At 43.0% G+C, this 16,810-nt stretch overlaps 1 protein-coding gene across 2 annotated transcripts in view; it reads left to right on the top strand.

Moving 5' to 3' along the window:
- The window catches only part of sh3gl1b (SH3-domain GRB2-like 1b), a 127,967-nt gene that overhangs the window by 94,014 nt on the left and 17,143 nt on the right, over positions 1-16,810 (top strand). For both annotated transcript variants that reach the window (XM_067968111.1, XM_067968112.1), the window contains exons 6-7: positions 3,244-3,402; positions 6,512-6,615. In XM_067968111.1, coding sequence (XP_067824212.1) covers positions 3,244-3,402; positions 6,512-6,615 — 263 coding nt within the window. The remainder of the gene's footprint in view (positions 1-3,243; positions 3,403-6,511; positions 6,616-16,810) is intronic.

The following is a 16,810-nucleotide window of genomic DNA, read 5'->3' as shown; positions in this document are numbered from 1 at the left end:
CCATATTTAGTGTTGTGGCAAGGTAGTTCCTGCTGGTGGCTTCAGACCTAAAGTGCAAATATCATCTGTGCAAACAGGATCTTCTGCTGTTTGGGTCTCAGGACAATGTTTAGCAGGACTACAGAGGGGAAAAAATGTAATCATAACTCAAATTGTTCCCCAAAGTCCCTTCGAGGGATAATGTTAAAAATATTTGTAATTGTTGTAAAATTACCCAAACTGATTTGTGCATATGCTGGGTGATGCCACCAGCTAACAAATCACTGGAATCAGGTTTTGGATGTGTCAGTATCAATTAATCCTTCAAACCTGAAGCGAACTCAGGCACAATTCGCTCTCGCGTTTCATTGATGTAATATGAATGAACAGGAAAACAATTTGCAGATCTAATACAAAAAGTTAATTTATATAATTAAACAAGCCAGTTCTTTGTCACAGGAAAACCCTGCTGTTTACATCAGTGAGATCATCAGTTTAAGCGAACAGACCAATGTGATACAAGATGAGACAGCCTTTGAAGTTAAAGTCAAGAAAACAATACAGACTCTGTCACATAGTCATTAAACCCAAGCTCAATTAACCCACGATAAGAGCTGCCTGTGCACCTGTTTATCAATAAAGCCAGTCCTGCCCAAGATTGAAATCCATAGAACATTTGTTGATTTCTGTTGTTTGTGTTTAAAATGTGTTTTGCATAAATCAGGTTAATAAACCATAACTGTAGACCAGGGTAAAGAAGCTGGTTTGTTGGGGAAATTGGGGAGGATAAAGAGATGCAAATGAGAAAAATATGGCCTCTGCTGTGTTTCCTGCCATTTGCACTCTTCAGATGTTGAACACAGGCCGCCTGTTAGATCCCAGCGATCGGCAGAGGTGGCCTCAGCATAAATTGAAGAGAGATCCATGGAAGTGGTTTCAGAGTACTGCCATGCACAGGCCCTATTAATACTAGTTGAAATTTTTGGGGAAGAAAATATTCTACTTAGCCAGCTACCTCTTTCTCCCACTGCGGCAGACTCCCATCCTAGCATAACACCTCACTGGAGTGTTAAAATTGGATAGCCATGCGGTGAATGATAGAATACTAGAGCCTGGTCTTTAGTTGCTTTTCAAGTCTTTATTCGCAAAGATTCCCCATGCACACACACCCCACACCCTAGCTAAGCTCTCCTATAAAAAGCATACGAGAGTCCCCAATTGATACCCACCACCTGAATACAATTAACATTAATTGATATAAATCATACAATTAACAAGCTGGGAAGCCCCCCCCCCCTCCTGTATGCTTATGATCCCTGGGCTGGAGATATGCTGGGGCAGGGAATCTGCAGGGCAGATGGAAGTGATGCTTCAGTGGGTCAATTGAAATTTTCACTACTAAGATCGATTTTTTTTTTTTTTGTTAGGTAAGGGTATCGAGGGATATGGAGCAAAGGCGGGTAAATGGACGAGGTACATATTAACCACGATCTAATTGAATGGCGAGATGAGTTGAGGGGCTGAATGATCTGCTCCTCTTCCTGTGCTCCCCAAAATGAGTTTGGGAGTAGCCTAAGCTATTGTGTCAAACTGAATCAGACAAGAAAAGTGTTTAATGACACAGCATATAAAGCCAATTCAAGGCGCTGGTGTGCTGTAATTTTTGGTAGAATAGTGAGCAGAAGATGGGTTCATGACTCGTTCTTCGTAAGTCTGCTCCTGCCTGTGTCATTGGGGAAAACATTGAGTGGAGGAAAGATGCTTTTTCTTCTCCTACCTATCTGGGAGGGAAACTCTAACGAGCACAGCCACTTTTGCCCAGACTTCTTTGAAACAAGCAGAAGAACAGCACTGTCGGAGACCTAGGGGGTAGGTCATCCTGGATTATGAGTCATGGGAGACCTAAAGAAAAGGGAAGCAGACACCTTGTGACTGCAGAAGGGGAAGGTGGAACTTGTAGCTTTTGAACATAGAAACATAGAAAATAGGAGCAAGAGTAGGCCATTCGGCCCTTCGGGCCTGCTCCGCCATTCAAAATGATCATGGCTGATCGTCTAACTCAGTACCCTGTTCCCGCTTTTTTCCCCATATCCCTTAATCCCTTTAGCATTAAGAAATATATCTATCTCCTTCTTGAATACATCTAATGACTTAGCCTCCACTGCCTTCTGTGGTAGAGAATTCCACAGGTTCACCACCCTCTGAGTGAAGAAATTTCTCCTCATCTCGGTTCTAAATGGCATACCCCGTATCCTGAGACTGACCCCTGGTTCTGGACTCCCCAGCCATCGGGAACATCCTCCCTGCATCTAGTCTGTCTAGTCCTGTTAGAATGTCACTAAAGCTATTTTAATGGCAGTGCTCTGGTTTTCCTACCCTGAGGGGAACCTTGCTATACAAGCACACCATCTCCAAAAGAGACTGATTTGGAGTCTCAAACTCAGCAGTCACTTTACCTTGTTGTCCATGTTGACTGAGTTTTTTGGTCTGGCAGCCAGACACAGTATATCATGGTAGTAAACTAGTCTGCCCCATCAGCTGACCGTGGAACATTTGTGACCTCAATACTCAAACATCTCCCATTCCCCATTGAACTATGACACTAAAGAGGTAGCAATGAACAGTTAAAGGAACAGGACAAATATGATTTATTAAAAAGCATTTCACTGCATGGGAAGGTAATACATTGATAGAAAAGCTTCCCTTATAGCTTAATGACTTAACATACAGTGTGAGTGTTACTAAGCCATGTAAACCAGAAGATTAAAGGTTCACTCCTGGTCTGTACTGAGGTAGCTGACCTCAGCTGGGGTGCTACAATTGGTCTCCATGCTCTTGAGAGGGAGAGGAAAAATTAGCCAGGGTTCTTGTTCCTGATTAGTGACCCCATGCTGGAAGGTGTGCATGTGAGGACATCTGGGAACAACAGGATTGGGCAGGCTTGTGATGCCTTCCCAAAGGTCCAGTAGCCTACAGACACTGCCTGGATTCAAAAAGAAGAATGGCAATGTGCGCAAAGTCTCTGAGGATTGTCGGCACCAGTAGAACTATGCAGAGTCAGGGTTTTCAGGGAAGGAGGGGACAAAAAAAAACTAAGAATATTTTAGAAAAAAGACTTGCATTTATATGGCGCTTTTCATGACCTCAGGATGTCCCAAAGCACTTTACAGCCAATGAAGTTTTTTTTTAAAAAGTGTAGTCACTGTTGTAATGTAGAAATTATTAGAGATTACTATGTATTATATATTCACTTTGACATTGTAGCATCACTTGAAGAAACTGGAGGGTCGGCGCCTGGACTATGACTACAAGAAGAAGCGACAGGGTAAAATCCCTGAGGAGGAGATCAGACAAGCCATGGAGAAATTCGATGAGTCCAAAGATGTGGCCGAAACTAGCATGTACAACCTTTTAGAAACTGATGTAAGGATGATTTCAAAAGTCCAGCTACTCTGTTCTTCTTTCTCTTTCCTATATGTTAATGATGCTATATTCATGTCTGGGAATAAATAATATGGCTTTGAATATCAGGTGACAGGATTTTATGTTGTGGCGGAGGGGTTAGTTCACATAAGCTTAATTTGGAGATCCCCTGATGGTTTAGTAAATGTACCACTCGGTGCAGTACTGAGCCATACCCATACCAGGAATGTTCTGGATTCGGTATTTGTTCTCAGAGTTTGCTGTTCTCAGCTGGGGTTAATGTATGGGAATGATATTTGGCTTCAGTGCCTCCTGGGCTAAATGGAAAAAAGTCAGCATTAGGATTCCTTCTCCAGATCACTATCCAGTGCCACTGCTAGAAGTTGCACATGCATAGATTTCATCTAAGGAGCATATCAGGCCCAGCTGTGATGCCCTTAGTCAAATAACCTACCAACACTCCTTTTTGGCCAGCATAATGATCTCAACAAAGGTCAGTGCCTTCTGATGAAAAGGCAAGAAAATTGAGGAAAATTATGACATGTTGTGAAACAAAAATACTTTTACTGTTTTACTTGTGACCATTGAGCTCGTAAATGTACTATTATACTTCCAAGGATTCTACTTCTGGTTTATATGAAGTTTTAAGGAAATGGAGCAAGTGTTGTCTCATCCAATCATCAAATGCAAACATATAAAACAAGTGTGTGTAGGACATTACAGTAACTATCTGAAGCTTTATTGAGTGCACTGAAAAAAATGATCAAGTTTCTTTTGAAGAGTTGGTTGGATTAATAATGAAACTAACTTCATTTCTGTAACAACGTAGTATTCTGAGCATTCTTTCAGCTACGCTTAACAGCAATTTCTGCAACTTTGAAGAATTATCCAGCGTTAAAGTGAGGGCAAAGTGAATGTTTGGTTACTCCCCCTGACTTGGAATGTTCTAATCCTGCAGATTGCTTCATCTAGGGGCTCAGTCAAGAGATGATTTAAAAATCAGAGTTCTGAAGATGGGTCACACCCAAAACATTAACCTTTCTTCCTTTCTCGGATGCTGACTGACCTGCCACACACTTCCAGCTTTTTTGGTTTTCATTTCCGATTTCTGGTATTTGCATTTTCATTTTCTCCCCCCTCCCTTTTTTATTTTAAAAACTCACCCTGGGAAATAACTAATATCTAGTGCTGAGCCCCAAGCTGTGACCTAAGCTCAGCATTTGAATTTACTGATTGTGGTTTTGGTGGATTTGCCCTGTTTGTGCTGCTGGATACTGAAAAATACCCATGCATACTCCTGAAACCCTGTCATTGAATTCGCCTTCTGTCTGCTGTTTCCTTCCTCCTTTAATGTTCTTGACCCATCCTTACTTACCGGTCTCCTCATCTGCAACCTTCTTTATGTGAACCCACATTCTGTTAGTGTCTGGTTGAGGAACAAATAACTTGGATTGATATAGAACCTTATCATGTCATTGAAATGACCCAAAGCACTTGACACAGTTAAGCACTTTTGGACTGCTGTGACTGTTCTGTTGGCAAACACAGTAGCCATGGTGCAGCAGCAAGATCCCAATGGGAGGAATCAACAGTTAATCTGTGATTTTTGATGATATTGGCCAAAAGAGGAATGTTTGTTAGGACAATGGGTTCATTCCTTTAAATAATGCCATCTTTAATGGGCAGCCAGAATCTCAGTTTAACCTCTCATAATTGTAAACAATTTTACAACACCAAGTTATAGTCCAGCAATTTTATTTTAAATTCACAAGCTTTCGGAGGCTTCCTCCTTCCTCAGGTAAATGTTCAGGAGCTCCTCGAAGCCTACGCATTTATACATATAGAACAATACATGGTCTTTACAGAATGCCCCTGCAACTGCCCGTTGCCAAGGCAATCACCGTGTTCAGACAGAGAGGTGTCACCTGCAGAACCCCCGAATACACATTCAACAAAAAAACAAACAGGAAAAAAAACAGAGAGAGGCAGAAACATCCGGAAGGCAGAGAAAGCCAGCAAATGACCCATTATATTAAAAACAGATAACATTTGTTCGCTGGTGGGGTAACGTGTAGCGTGACATGAACCCAAGATCCCGGTTGAGGCCGTCCTCATGGGTGCGGAACTTGGCTATCAATTTCTGCTCGACGATTTTGCGTTGTCGTGTGTCTCGAAGGCCGCCTTGGAGTACGCTTACCCGAAGGTCGGTGGATGAATGTCCATGACTGCTGAAAGTGTTCCCCGACTGGGAGGGAACCCTCCTGTTTGGCGATTGTTGCGCGGTGTCCGTTCATCCGTTGTCGCAGCGTCTGCATGGTCTCACCAATGTACCATGCTCTGGGGCATCCTTTCCTGCAACGTATGAGGTAGACAACGTTGGCCGAGTCACAGGAGTATGAACCATGCACCTGGTGGGTGGTGTCCTCTCGTGTGATGGTGGTATCTGTGTCGATGATCTGGCATGTCTTGCAGAGGTTACCGTGGCAGGGTTGTGTGGTGTCGTGGACGCTGTTCTCTTGAAAGCTAGGTAATTTGCTGCGAACGATGGTCTGTTTGAGGTTGGGTGGCTGTTTAAAGGCGAGTAGTGGAGGTGTGGGGATGGCCATAGCGAGGTGTTTGTCCTCATTGATGACATGTTGAAGGCTGTCATAGGAAGGACTGCAATTCTTCACTGCAGCACTCCCTCAACACTGTACTGGAGTGCCATAGAGTGCAGTGGGACTAAATTATGACATTCCATACCTTTTCTCCTATATTCAATTGGACTAGGACAGTGAGGGAAGTAAGAACCAGCATAACGATGGGAGAGGCAGATGGCCCAGTGAGGCAAACTTATACAGGTTCCCAAATGCACTCTATCAGTCTCAGGGTGAAACTGTGCCTTCATGCAGTTTCTATTGACCCTGAGCCAATTCTGAAGAGAAAGCTCAGTAGAATTTGTAATTGTAAAAGGCACGGGTTTAGACATGAATCTGTCTCATCTTGTCACTATACATGGTGCAACCCCTTTGGATGGGAGCCACTCATTTCATGCTGGACTAAATCACCTATGATTTTCATTTTATACGTACTTTAAAATAGCCTAAACCAAATGTGAATTTTCTTGCAGATTGAGCAGGTGAGTCAAATGTCAGCCCTGGTGGAGGCACAACTCGATTATCACAGACAAGCTGTGCAAATTCTGGAGGAACTCTCTGATAAACTAAAGGAGAGGTAAGAAACCAAACATGTACAACCCCAGTCAGCTGTTCAGGGTGACAGGGACTTTTCACGCGATTGAGGGCCCTTAATATAAGTGTACGGATAATTCTTATGTGGTATCGGGACCGTAAGGTGCATGACTGAGTCTTGCAGTTCTTCTCCCCACCTGTCTGTGGAGGATGATACCGGCTAATGTTAGTGCTCTGGCCACCAGCACTTTAAATAACATGCTCTAAACAGCTGTATATTTAAAATGCTGGTGAGTGACGCGTGTGTAACACAGGGTTATTACTGTACCAGCTGGTAACATCCATCAGAATCAAGTGGGTGGGAAGAGGCCGAGATTGGCATATAATGTTTGAGGTAAGTAATTTTGTTGCAATTTGAGAAGATGAAAAGTTTATTTTATGATGTTTTAATTTGTTTTTGTTTTTGAAGGATCCCTCTAAGCTATTACCACTATTCCTGCCTAAAACAAACACTTATAAAAGAAATTGTAAACCATTTTACAACACCAAGTTATAGTCCAACAATTTTATTTGAAATTCACAAGCTTTCAGAGGCTTCCTCCTTCCTCAAGTGAATGTTGTGGAAATGAAATCCTCGAACCCTTCGCATTTATAAATCACAGAACGATGCCTGGTGATTACAGATAGTCTTTCCAACTGCCCGTTGCCACGGCAATCACAATGTGCAGACAGAGAGGTGTTACCTAAAAGGCCACCGAATATACAAACCACCAAAAAGAAAACAGAGAGAGAGGCAGAGACATAGAAAAGACAGCAAATGACCAGTTATATTAAAAACAGATAACATATGTTCGCTGGTGGGGTTACGTGTAGCGTGACATGAACCCAAGATCCCGGTTGAGGCCGTCCTCATGGGTACGGAACTTAGCTATCAATTTCTGCTCGACGATTTTGCGTTGTCGTGTGTCTCGAAGGCCGCCTTGGAGTATGCTTACCCGAAGGTCGGTGGCTGAATGTCCTTGACTGCTGAAGTGTTCCCCGACTGGGAGGGAACCCTCCTGTCTGGCGATTGTTGCGTGGTGTCCGTTCATCCGTTGTCGCAGCGTCTGCATTGTCTCGCCAATGTACCATGCTCTGGGGCATCCTTTCTTGCAACGTATGAGGTAGACAATGTTGGCCGAGTCAAAGGAGTATGAACCATGCACCTGGTGGGTGGTGTCCTCTCCTGTGATGGTGGTATCTGTGTCGATGATCTGGCATGTCTTGCAGAGGTTACCGTGGCTGGGTTGTGTGGTGTCGTGGACGCTGTTCTCCTGAAAGCTGGGTAATTTGCTGCAAACGATGGTCTGTTTGAGGTTGGATTTCAGCAGCGAACCCAATGAGACAATCAACGATCCGGAACAGCAACCGAAGAGGAAAGAGTCACACTGGACTCCTCCGGAGGGTCGCTGCCCTCAGCTTGACATGTATGCTCAAGCTGTCAGGAAATGCGTCAATGCCAGATTCATCAGCCGCACTCACAAGACAGTCCAGAATGTCACCCGAGCACAACGCAACGCCATCAACGCTCTCAAGACCAACCGCAACATCGTCATCAAACCAGCGGACAAAGGAGGAGCCATCGTCATACAGAACAGAACGGACTATTGCAAAGAAGCATACCGACAACTGGACAACCAGGAACACTACAGACGGTTACCCGCAGATCCGACCAAAGAACACACCCACCAGCTCAACAAACTGATCAAGACCTTCGATCCAGACCTTCAAAGCATCCTACGTGCTCTCATCCCACGTACTCCCCGCGTGGGAGACTTCTACTGCCTCCCAAAGATACACAAAGCCAACACACCCGGACGTCCTATCATATCAGGCAACGGAACCCTGTGTGAGAACCTCTCTGGATACATCGAGGGCAACCTGAAACCCATCGTACAGGGAACCCCCAGCTTCTGTCGCGACACTACAGACTTCCTACAAAAACTCAGTACCCACGGACCAGTTGAACCAAGAACACTTCTCACCACGATGGACGTCTCGGCACTCGACACCAGTATCCCCCACGATGACGGCATCGCTGCGACAGCATCAATACTCAACACCAACAACAGCCAATCTCCAGACGCCATCCTACAACTCATCCGCTTCATCCTGGATCACAATGTCTTCACCTTCGATAACCAGTTCTTTACCCAAACGCACGGAACAGCCATGGGGACCAAATTCGCAGCCCAATACGCCAACATTTTCAGGCACAAGTTCGAGCAGGACTTCTTCACTGCACAGGACCTCCAACCAACACTATATACCAGATACATCGAAGACATTTTCTTTCTATGGACCCATGACGAGGAATCACTAAAGAGACTACACGATAACATCAAGTTCCATCCCACCATCAAGCTCACCATGGACTACTCCTCAGAATCGGTTTCTTTCTTGGACACACGAATCTCCATCAAAGACGGGCACCTCAGCACCTCACTCTACCGCAAGCCCACGGACAACCTCACGATGCTCCACTTTTCCAGCTTCCACCCTAACCACGTCAAAGAGGCCATCCCCTATGGACAGGCCCTGCGAATACACAGTCTGCTCAGACGAGGAGGAACGCGATGGACACCTACAGACGCTGAAAGATGCCCTAGTAAGAACGGGATTTGACGCTCGACTCATCGATCGACAGTTCCGACGGGCCACAGCGAAAAATCGCATAGACCTCCTCAGAAGACTAACACGGGACGCAACCAACAGAGTACCCTTCGTCGTCCAGTACTTCCCCGGAGCGGAGAAACTACGCCATGTTCTCCGCAGCCTTCAACGTGTCATCAATGACGACGAACACCTCGCTATGGCCATCCCCACACCTCCACTACTCGCCTTCAAACAGCCACCCAACCTCAAACAGACCATCGTTCGCAGCAAATTACCCAGCTTTCAGGAGAACAGCGTCCACGACACCACACAACCCTGCCACGGCAACCTCTGCAAGACATGCCAGATCAGCGACACAGATGCCACCATCACACGAGAGGACACAACCCACCAGGTGCATGGTTCATACTCCTGTGACTCGGCCAACGTTGTCTACCTCATACGTTGCAGGAAAGGATGCCCCAGAGCATGGTACATTGGTGAGACCATGCAGACGCTGCGACAACGGATGAACGGACACCACGCAACAATCGCCAGACAGGAGGGTTCCCTCCCAGTCGGGGAACACTTCAGCAGTCAAGGACATTCAGCCACCGACCTTCGGGTAAGCATACTCCAAGGCGGCCTTCGAGACACACGACAATGCAAAATCGTAGAGCAGAAATTGATAGCTAAGTTCCGCACCCATGAGGATGGCCTCAACCGGGATCTTGGGTTCATGTCACGCTACACGTAACCCCACCAGCGAACATATGTTATCTGTTTTTAATATAACGGGTCATTTGCTGTCTTTTCTATGTCTCTGCCTCTCTTTTTTTTGGTGGTTTGTATATTCGGTGGCCTTTTAGGTAACACCTCTCTGTCTGCACATTGTGATTGCCGTGGCAACGGGCAGTTGGAAAGACTATCTGTAATCACCAGGCATTGTTCTGTGATTTATAAATGCGAAGGGTTCGAGGATTTCATTTCCACAACATTCACCTGAGGAAGGAGGAAGCCTCCGAAAGCTTGTGAATTTCAAATAAAATTGTTGGACTATAACTTGGTGTTGTAAAATTGTTTACAATTGTCAACCCCAGTCCATCACCGGCATCTCCACATCACTTATAAAAGAAAGACTTACATTTCTATAGCGCCTTGCATGACCTCAGGACGTCCTGAAGCGCTTTACAGCCAATGACGTACTTTTGAAGTGTAGTCATTGTTGTCGTGTAGGAAATAACTTATAGGACATGAAGGGATGGTGAAGCATATGGCTAAAATGTTAGCTACCAATTCTAGTGCCGTTATGCATTGCTTTGTGCTTGTAGTCATACCAATGTACAAATGGATGAAAATTGTGACAGCCTGTTTATCTGCCTGTGATCGTGCTGCTGAAAGCCCAGATTTGTACTTAATGATCATTGAAACAGTTTTTATATTGCATTTTAGTGAGGTTTGGGGCCTTCGGCTCCCACCATTTGGATTTTTCGCAGCAGCTGGAACCCCAGAACAAAGTGTCTTTCCAATGGTCAGCCTTAGCAAATCTGGCATGTATACTATAGGGTAGCCACTGGGCTGCGTGAGATTTGTGTATTGATTGCTGGTGGCCCTACCATCCCACTAAGTGCAATGTAAAATGAGCATAAATGAATACTGAGCTTGAAGTTGTTAACTAATTGAAATTTACTTCAGGATTAGTTTAGTTATTTTGTCTTGTGTCCAGCCAGAGGGCAGATATCGATTAATTGGTGGCCAGTGTGTTGAATTTAGAATCTGATGTGTTATTCTTTGGTGTTGCAGAGTCCATTTCTATCTGGTAAAGATGCTGTGCTTTCTGTGAGATTCTCAGAATGCCTGCTGTTGGACTGTCTATAATCCGTTTCCTTGGAAACAGCTCCCTTTCTAAAAGCCTGATTCATTGCAAACACTTCATTCTGTTGGTTCGATTATCAGCCAGGAAAGGTTCTTTTAAAAGCAGGCGGAGAAAAATGGCACAGTTTCTCAGAGAATGTAGCTCTAGTTAGTGTGTGATCTTTGAATGTTGAGGAAATTTCCGTTTGTATTTCATGCAGCTTTAGAAGCACATCCTGGCTGTCCTATTGTGAACGTGACATTTGTCGGTTTTTCAAAGGAAACATCCTACAGTTCCAAATGGATGTAGTCAGAAATACAATGGTTTCATTTCTTCAGTTTATTCCATCCCCTCCCCCAGTGTTTGTTTTTCTTTTCTCCCTCTCCCTTCCGCTACATCAAACTCTGATTGAAGGAATGGGATGGTGAAGAGGAAGGCTTTCACAATTGAGGCATTTTATATTGGTAGGTGCAGAGAGAGTGGCATTCTTGCAGCCATTTGCAACTTGTGTAAAATGAGCAATAGGACGGAGGCCCTATTTTCTGCTGTGTCTGATAGAAGCTCGAGAGACCCACAGAAAGTCAGATTGTAGATGCCGTTGGAAGCTTGAGGTTTGCCTCCCTTACATTGATAACATGCTGACAGCACCAGAAGTACACATATATTGATAACAGAAGATTAACAATGTAAAAACATCATTAAGCTGCTTTAGCTATTCATCAGAGCCAGGTTCCTATAGAGAGTTAGCTCCCGTGATAGCCTAGTGGCTAAAAGCACACCCCTTATTGACGTATTCAGGCCAAAAGCCCCATATTTATTTCCAGATTTACCTTGAGTCAGCAATTGTTGGTGTGCTGCGACTGACTGTGGTACCCCTCGGCCCGGAAAGGGATTCCCTCTCCTCGGAAAGGGATTCCCTCTCCTCATCACTATCCACTCACCCCTACTGGAGAGTGTGCACGCGGACAAGATCAGACTTTGCTGTAGTAATCCAGTAGCCTATCAAAGCTCACTGTCTAGACTCTCAAAGAAGTGAATCCTTGGATGAGGTACCAGAGGACTGCTAGTGCCTCTGAAATTGTATCTCAGTTGGAGTCGAATACTTTAAGAAGAAGGGCAAGAATAGAAGAAGTTTAGAGAGTCTGGTTTTGCCAGGGGTTAAACTCTCTAGCTTAAGATATTGTGACATGGTGTTTGTTCCATTTCGGGTGCTGTCCAGATACTTTTGTGTCCAAAGTGACAGACTGCTTCTACAGGCAAATCTACACTTCCTGTGAGCCAAAACGTGACCTTGTGCATGAAATAATCTGGTAGCAAGCCACAGGTTGAACAGTGAATCCTTTTATTGATAAGCTACATGCTGAAAATAATATAGATTACCACTGTAAATTCCTGATCCCAGGCTAAAAACTGAATCTGGTTTATTAAGTAAAATTAAACAAACAAGAGCAAGCACTGCAGATTTTACTAGATTGCAGAACTTAATTTAATAAAAAACAGAAATCAGGGTCATTCTTGGAACATTTCTGTGACGAAAAGTGTTACATGAAACTAAAATAGTTACCCTTTATCTGTACAGCAGTGTGGCAAGAAGGGGACTGCCAAACTGGGAAAAGGTTCCAGTATTTTTTTCTCCGTCAGGTGGATTCTACGCATGGAGCTGTGAATCAATGCCATCATCAGATATCCTGGCTGAAATGTCTGCTACAACAGACTCACCACTGGTGGGCCAGCAATCCCCAAAAGATTAGCTCTGCCTCTTTCTTGCAGCCTGGACATCAATATTAACTGATCCTAGCACCTGGGTGAACTTTGTGTCCAACATTGGTTAAGCAGTCCACCTAGACGTTGAAATGGCATAGGTTTTTGAGTTCCAAACTGTATGTATTTCATGTACATATAGGCTGTTTTTAGCAAGCAGTAACCAAGTTAAGGGGGCACAAGTTGGTCAGCTACCAAAATCCTTTAAAGGTATGTTAAAAATAATCTCTTATAATTTGACAGATCCATCATAGTGCCTGTGCTTCCCCTATAACCACATTTGTGACACATTCCTTTCAGAGCATAAAACCCAGAAGTTGTAGCCTTTGTAAATCTCCTTTTCTTTGTGCAGGACATTTGACTGTGTTTATATTCAGAAAAGTTGATTAACTTTCAGGCAAGCCATATCGAACCTACCTTGGAATATGGATAGTTTGAGCAAGCCTGGACTAATGACACTAAAACAGGCCATAAATGATGCAGTCAAAATGGGAAATTTGTTAAAAATTGCAAACATTACTTTAGGTTTATAGGGAGTGTTTCAGAGCAGCCGGAACATCAAAATGCAATCTAAACATTCTGGATTTTACTTTCAGAAATATATAGAAGTTACTACACGAAAACAAGCCACATGGCCCAACCAGTCCATGTTGGGTTTCACCCTCCACGCAAGCAAATTGTCTTAATCACATTTACCTGCCTGTTTCCATATCCCTTTATTCCCTTTTCCTTCATCCACCTATCCAATCTAATTTTGAATGTTGACAGTTTCTGCTTCCACCACTAACTTCACAACTCTCTGTATAAAGAAATTTCTCCTAGTCTCTTCTAAATCTCTTGCGTTTAATCTTGTAGCTCATATAATCTTGTAATCTACATTGTTCTAACAAACAAAGGCCCCGTTTTTCACGTCTGTCTTCATATTTTGTATTTCCTCATACCAGGCTTCCTGGTGAATCTGCGTTGTACCTTCCCTAAAACCTCCATATCCTTCTATAGTGTGGAGCCCAATACTGCACACTGTACTTTGACTTGGGTCTTGTATAGGCTTATCATTACCTTAGTTTTTAAATTCTATACTTGTGGTAAAACCTAAAAATTCCATTCCTTCTATTTTATGGCTTTATCAACCTGAGGTCCTGTGAACTTGTTCTCCCAAGTGCCTCTGCTCTTCCACAGCACTAGGCCTACTTCCATTCAGATTATAATTACTGTTCTTTTTACCAAAATGTATCACCTCACACTTACTGACATTAAATTCCATCTGCCACTTTTTAATCTATATCTTTTTGCAACTTCCTTTGGTCTTCTAGAGAGTTAACTATACCTCCTATTTTGGTGCCATCTACAAATTTCAACACCATTTCCTCTAAATCATTAATAATGTGAACAGAAGTGGCCCCAGAATTGAACTCTGAGACACCACTGTCTACTGCCAACCACTCTGAAAACGTCCCCATAACTCTTACTTTGTTTTCTACATGCCAACCACTTTTTAATTTGGTCTGCCGTCCTTCCCTAATTTCATATCACTTAATTTTCTCTAATAATCTCACATGTCTTAAAATCCATGCACGCTACATCCATTGCATTTTCCCCATCCACCACCTCTGTTATCTCCTCAAAGAATTCTGAGAGGTTTATCAGGCCCCATTGTCCCTTTTGAAGCCCATATGGGATTCTTCTAACTGTTTTCTCTTTATCTATATACATGGTAATTTTAGCCTTCATTAAAGACTCTAAAAAATTTTCCCTATCACAGATTTCAAGCTAACTGGCCTATATTTACCCACATTAGCTCTGTCTCCCTTTTTAAAAATGGGTACTATACTGGCCACCCTCCAGTCCTGCGGCATACATCCACACTCAGTAGAACCCTGCAATATAATTTCAAGGGCCTTGGCAATTTCTTGCCTCAACTTCAGGATCCTAAGATGTATCCCTTTTGGGTATTTGCACTTAATCTTCCTTTAACCTAAGTAACTTAAGTAAAATTTTGTTGAATTCCCTCTTAACCACTTCAGGATTCTCCTCCTTTCTGATCGCCTTTTCTTTACTAAAGTACTTATTAAATACTTTTACCATTTACAAATGGACCATCCTCTCCTCTCGGGTCCCACCTCGGTTTTAACAATTCTCTTTTTACTGATATACTTTACTGCTCCTTTTGGTGTTTTTTGAATATTTTTCTTCCTGCTCACTCTTGGCTTTCCTTATCCTGCTCGTAACCTCCTCTTAACCTCTTTATCTTCTCATATTCTCCTTTAGCATTTTCATCATTCTTATAATCCCTATATGCCTTTGTCTTGCATTTTAATTGGTTTCTAATCTCTTTATTTATCTATGGCATCCTGAAACTACTTGTTTGCAAAGGTACAGAATAAGTATATTCCAATCTTTTCATTTAAAAAAATATGCCATTGTTTGACTCCAAGCTAATATAATTTGTTGCAGATGTTGGAGTTTTGGAGCTAGTGAGTCATGCCCGCATGTGCTGTATATAGTATTTTGAATATACAATTACAGCTGCAATCTGTTTTTGTGTAGTTTGGGATTTAAAGTAGGTTTTCTAATGTTGGAGAAGGCAGGGAGAAATATTGGTTAAGGGAGAAACTTAAAACTGGGTTTCCTTTTTTAAAAAAAACAAATAACAAAATGAGGAATGCTATGAAAAGGCATCGATGAAGTCAAAGTTATACACTCAATGTAACCCAGTTTGATCTTTCACACACTCCCTATCTAGCCTATTTCCTGTGGGAGGGCAGGAAAGCAATGTGAGTTTGTGTTCTGGCAGTGCTCTTCTGCAATTTCCTTGAGATCTTTTGTTGGCTCAGTTGGCAGAGTTAGCCAGTTAGTTCCTGCATCTGATTAGTATTCGATGACCCTTGCAAGTGTACGAATGACAGGTGAGGACAAGATCAGGCTCAGCTATGAAGCCATCAGTAGAGGAATAGCCTGTTGATACTAATTTTTTCAGGCTCATGCACAAAGAATTTCCACTTGAGCAAAATATGGAGGTGCTACTAACAGCCACGGAATTGTACCCCAGTATAAGTCAGTACCGTAAAGAAGGGAAAAAATTGGGGTGGATGGAAATAAAGGGATTATTCAGGTTTGTTAAATATTGTGGCAGAGCTTGAGTAAATGTGGCACCACAATACTATAAATTCTGCAAATGAGAAATGAATGTCTGTGACTGAGACCTGGCAATTGGACTGCATATTCTCATTTACTGCTGCTGAATTGAATTGACAGTTTGTTGCTAACTTGCATCGATCAAGCCTATAGAATTCGAGTTTCTATTGATTTATATGTGCCGTTGTATTCCGACTGTAAGGTTCTGTTCCATGAGATTGGAGTAGTTATCTAAATGTTGATCATGTGTGCAGTTTACTTTTCATGGAGACCCATTTTAGCATTATCATACTGAGAACATTTATCTTGGCATTCTGACATTTTACTAACCTTGATTTATATACGAGAGAATTTCATTGTCTTATAAACCATAATACATTGTGGGGTTGACTTTCAACTTTACAAATAAAACTTAGTGAAAAATGTAAGTATTTTAACATTTGCTGAACTTAAACAAAATGCATTTTAATAATTCAGAAGATGAATTTCAGAGTATTGGAATTTTCAGTCTCGAAGGAACTGCTGAAAGCCAAATTCACCCAGTGGTTGATAAAGAAAGGGTGTATCTGAGCTGGAGAAGTTCACAGATTTTATTCTCAGACTGGTTTGAGTTAGTCTGGGCAACATTGGGTGACATTATAGTTGTCCTCAATGCCCCTAGAGCTAAGGAGAAGCAAAATCAACCATAGTTCCAACTCATGTCTGGGCCCCTGTCATGGTAGAATAGACTGCAGATGCTCACTGTCTGGACTTGCACATGAAGCATGGAAACCTGGGGGAGGTAGTGCAGGGTGGCTGGTTGGTCTGTGAAGCCATATTACAGACCACGATAGCACCTTCAGAACAGGAGGAG

Source organism: Heptranchias perlo, chromosome 29, assembly GCF_035084215.1.
Source record: "Heptranchias perlo isolate sHepPer1 chromosome 29, sHepPer1.hap1, whole genome shotgun sequence".
Classification (NCBI taxonomy): domain Eukaryota; kingdom Metazoa; phylum Chordata; class Chondrichthyes; order Hexanchiformes; family Hexanchidae; genus Heptranchias; species Heptranchias perlo.
The sequence above is the reverse complement of the archived record's forward strand: the minus strand, read 5'-3'. Positions and strand labels throughout refer to the sequence as shown.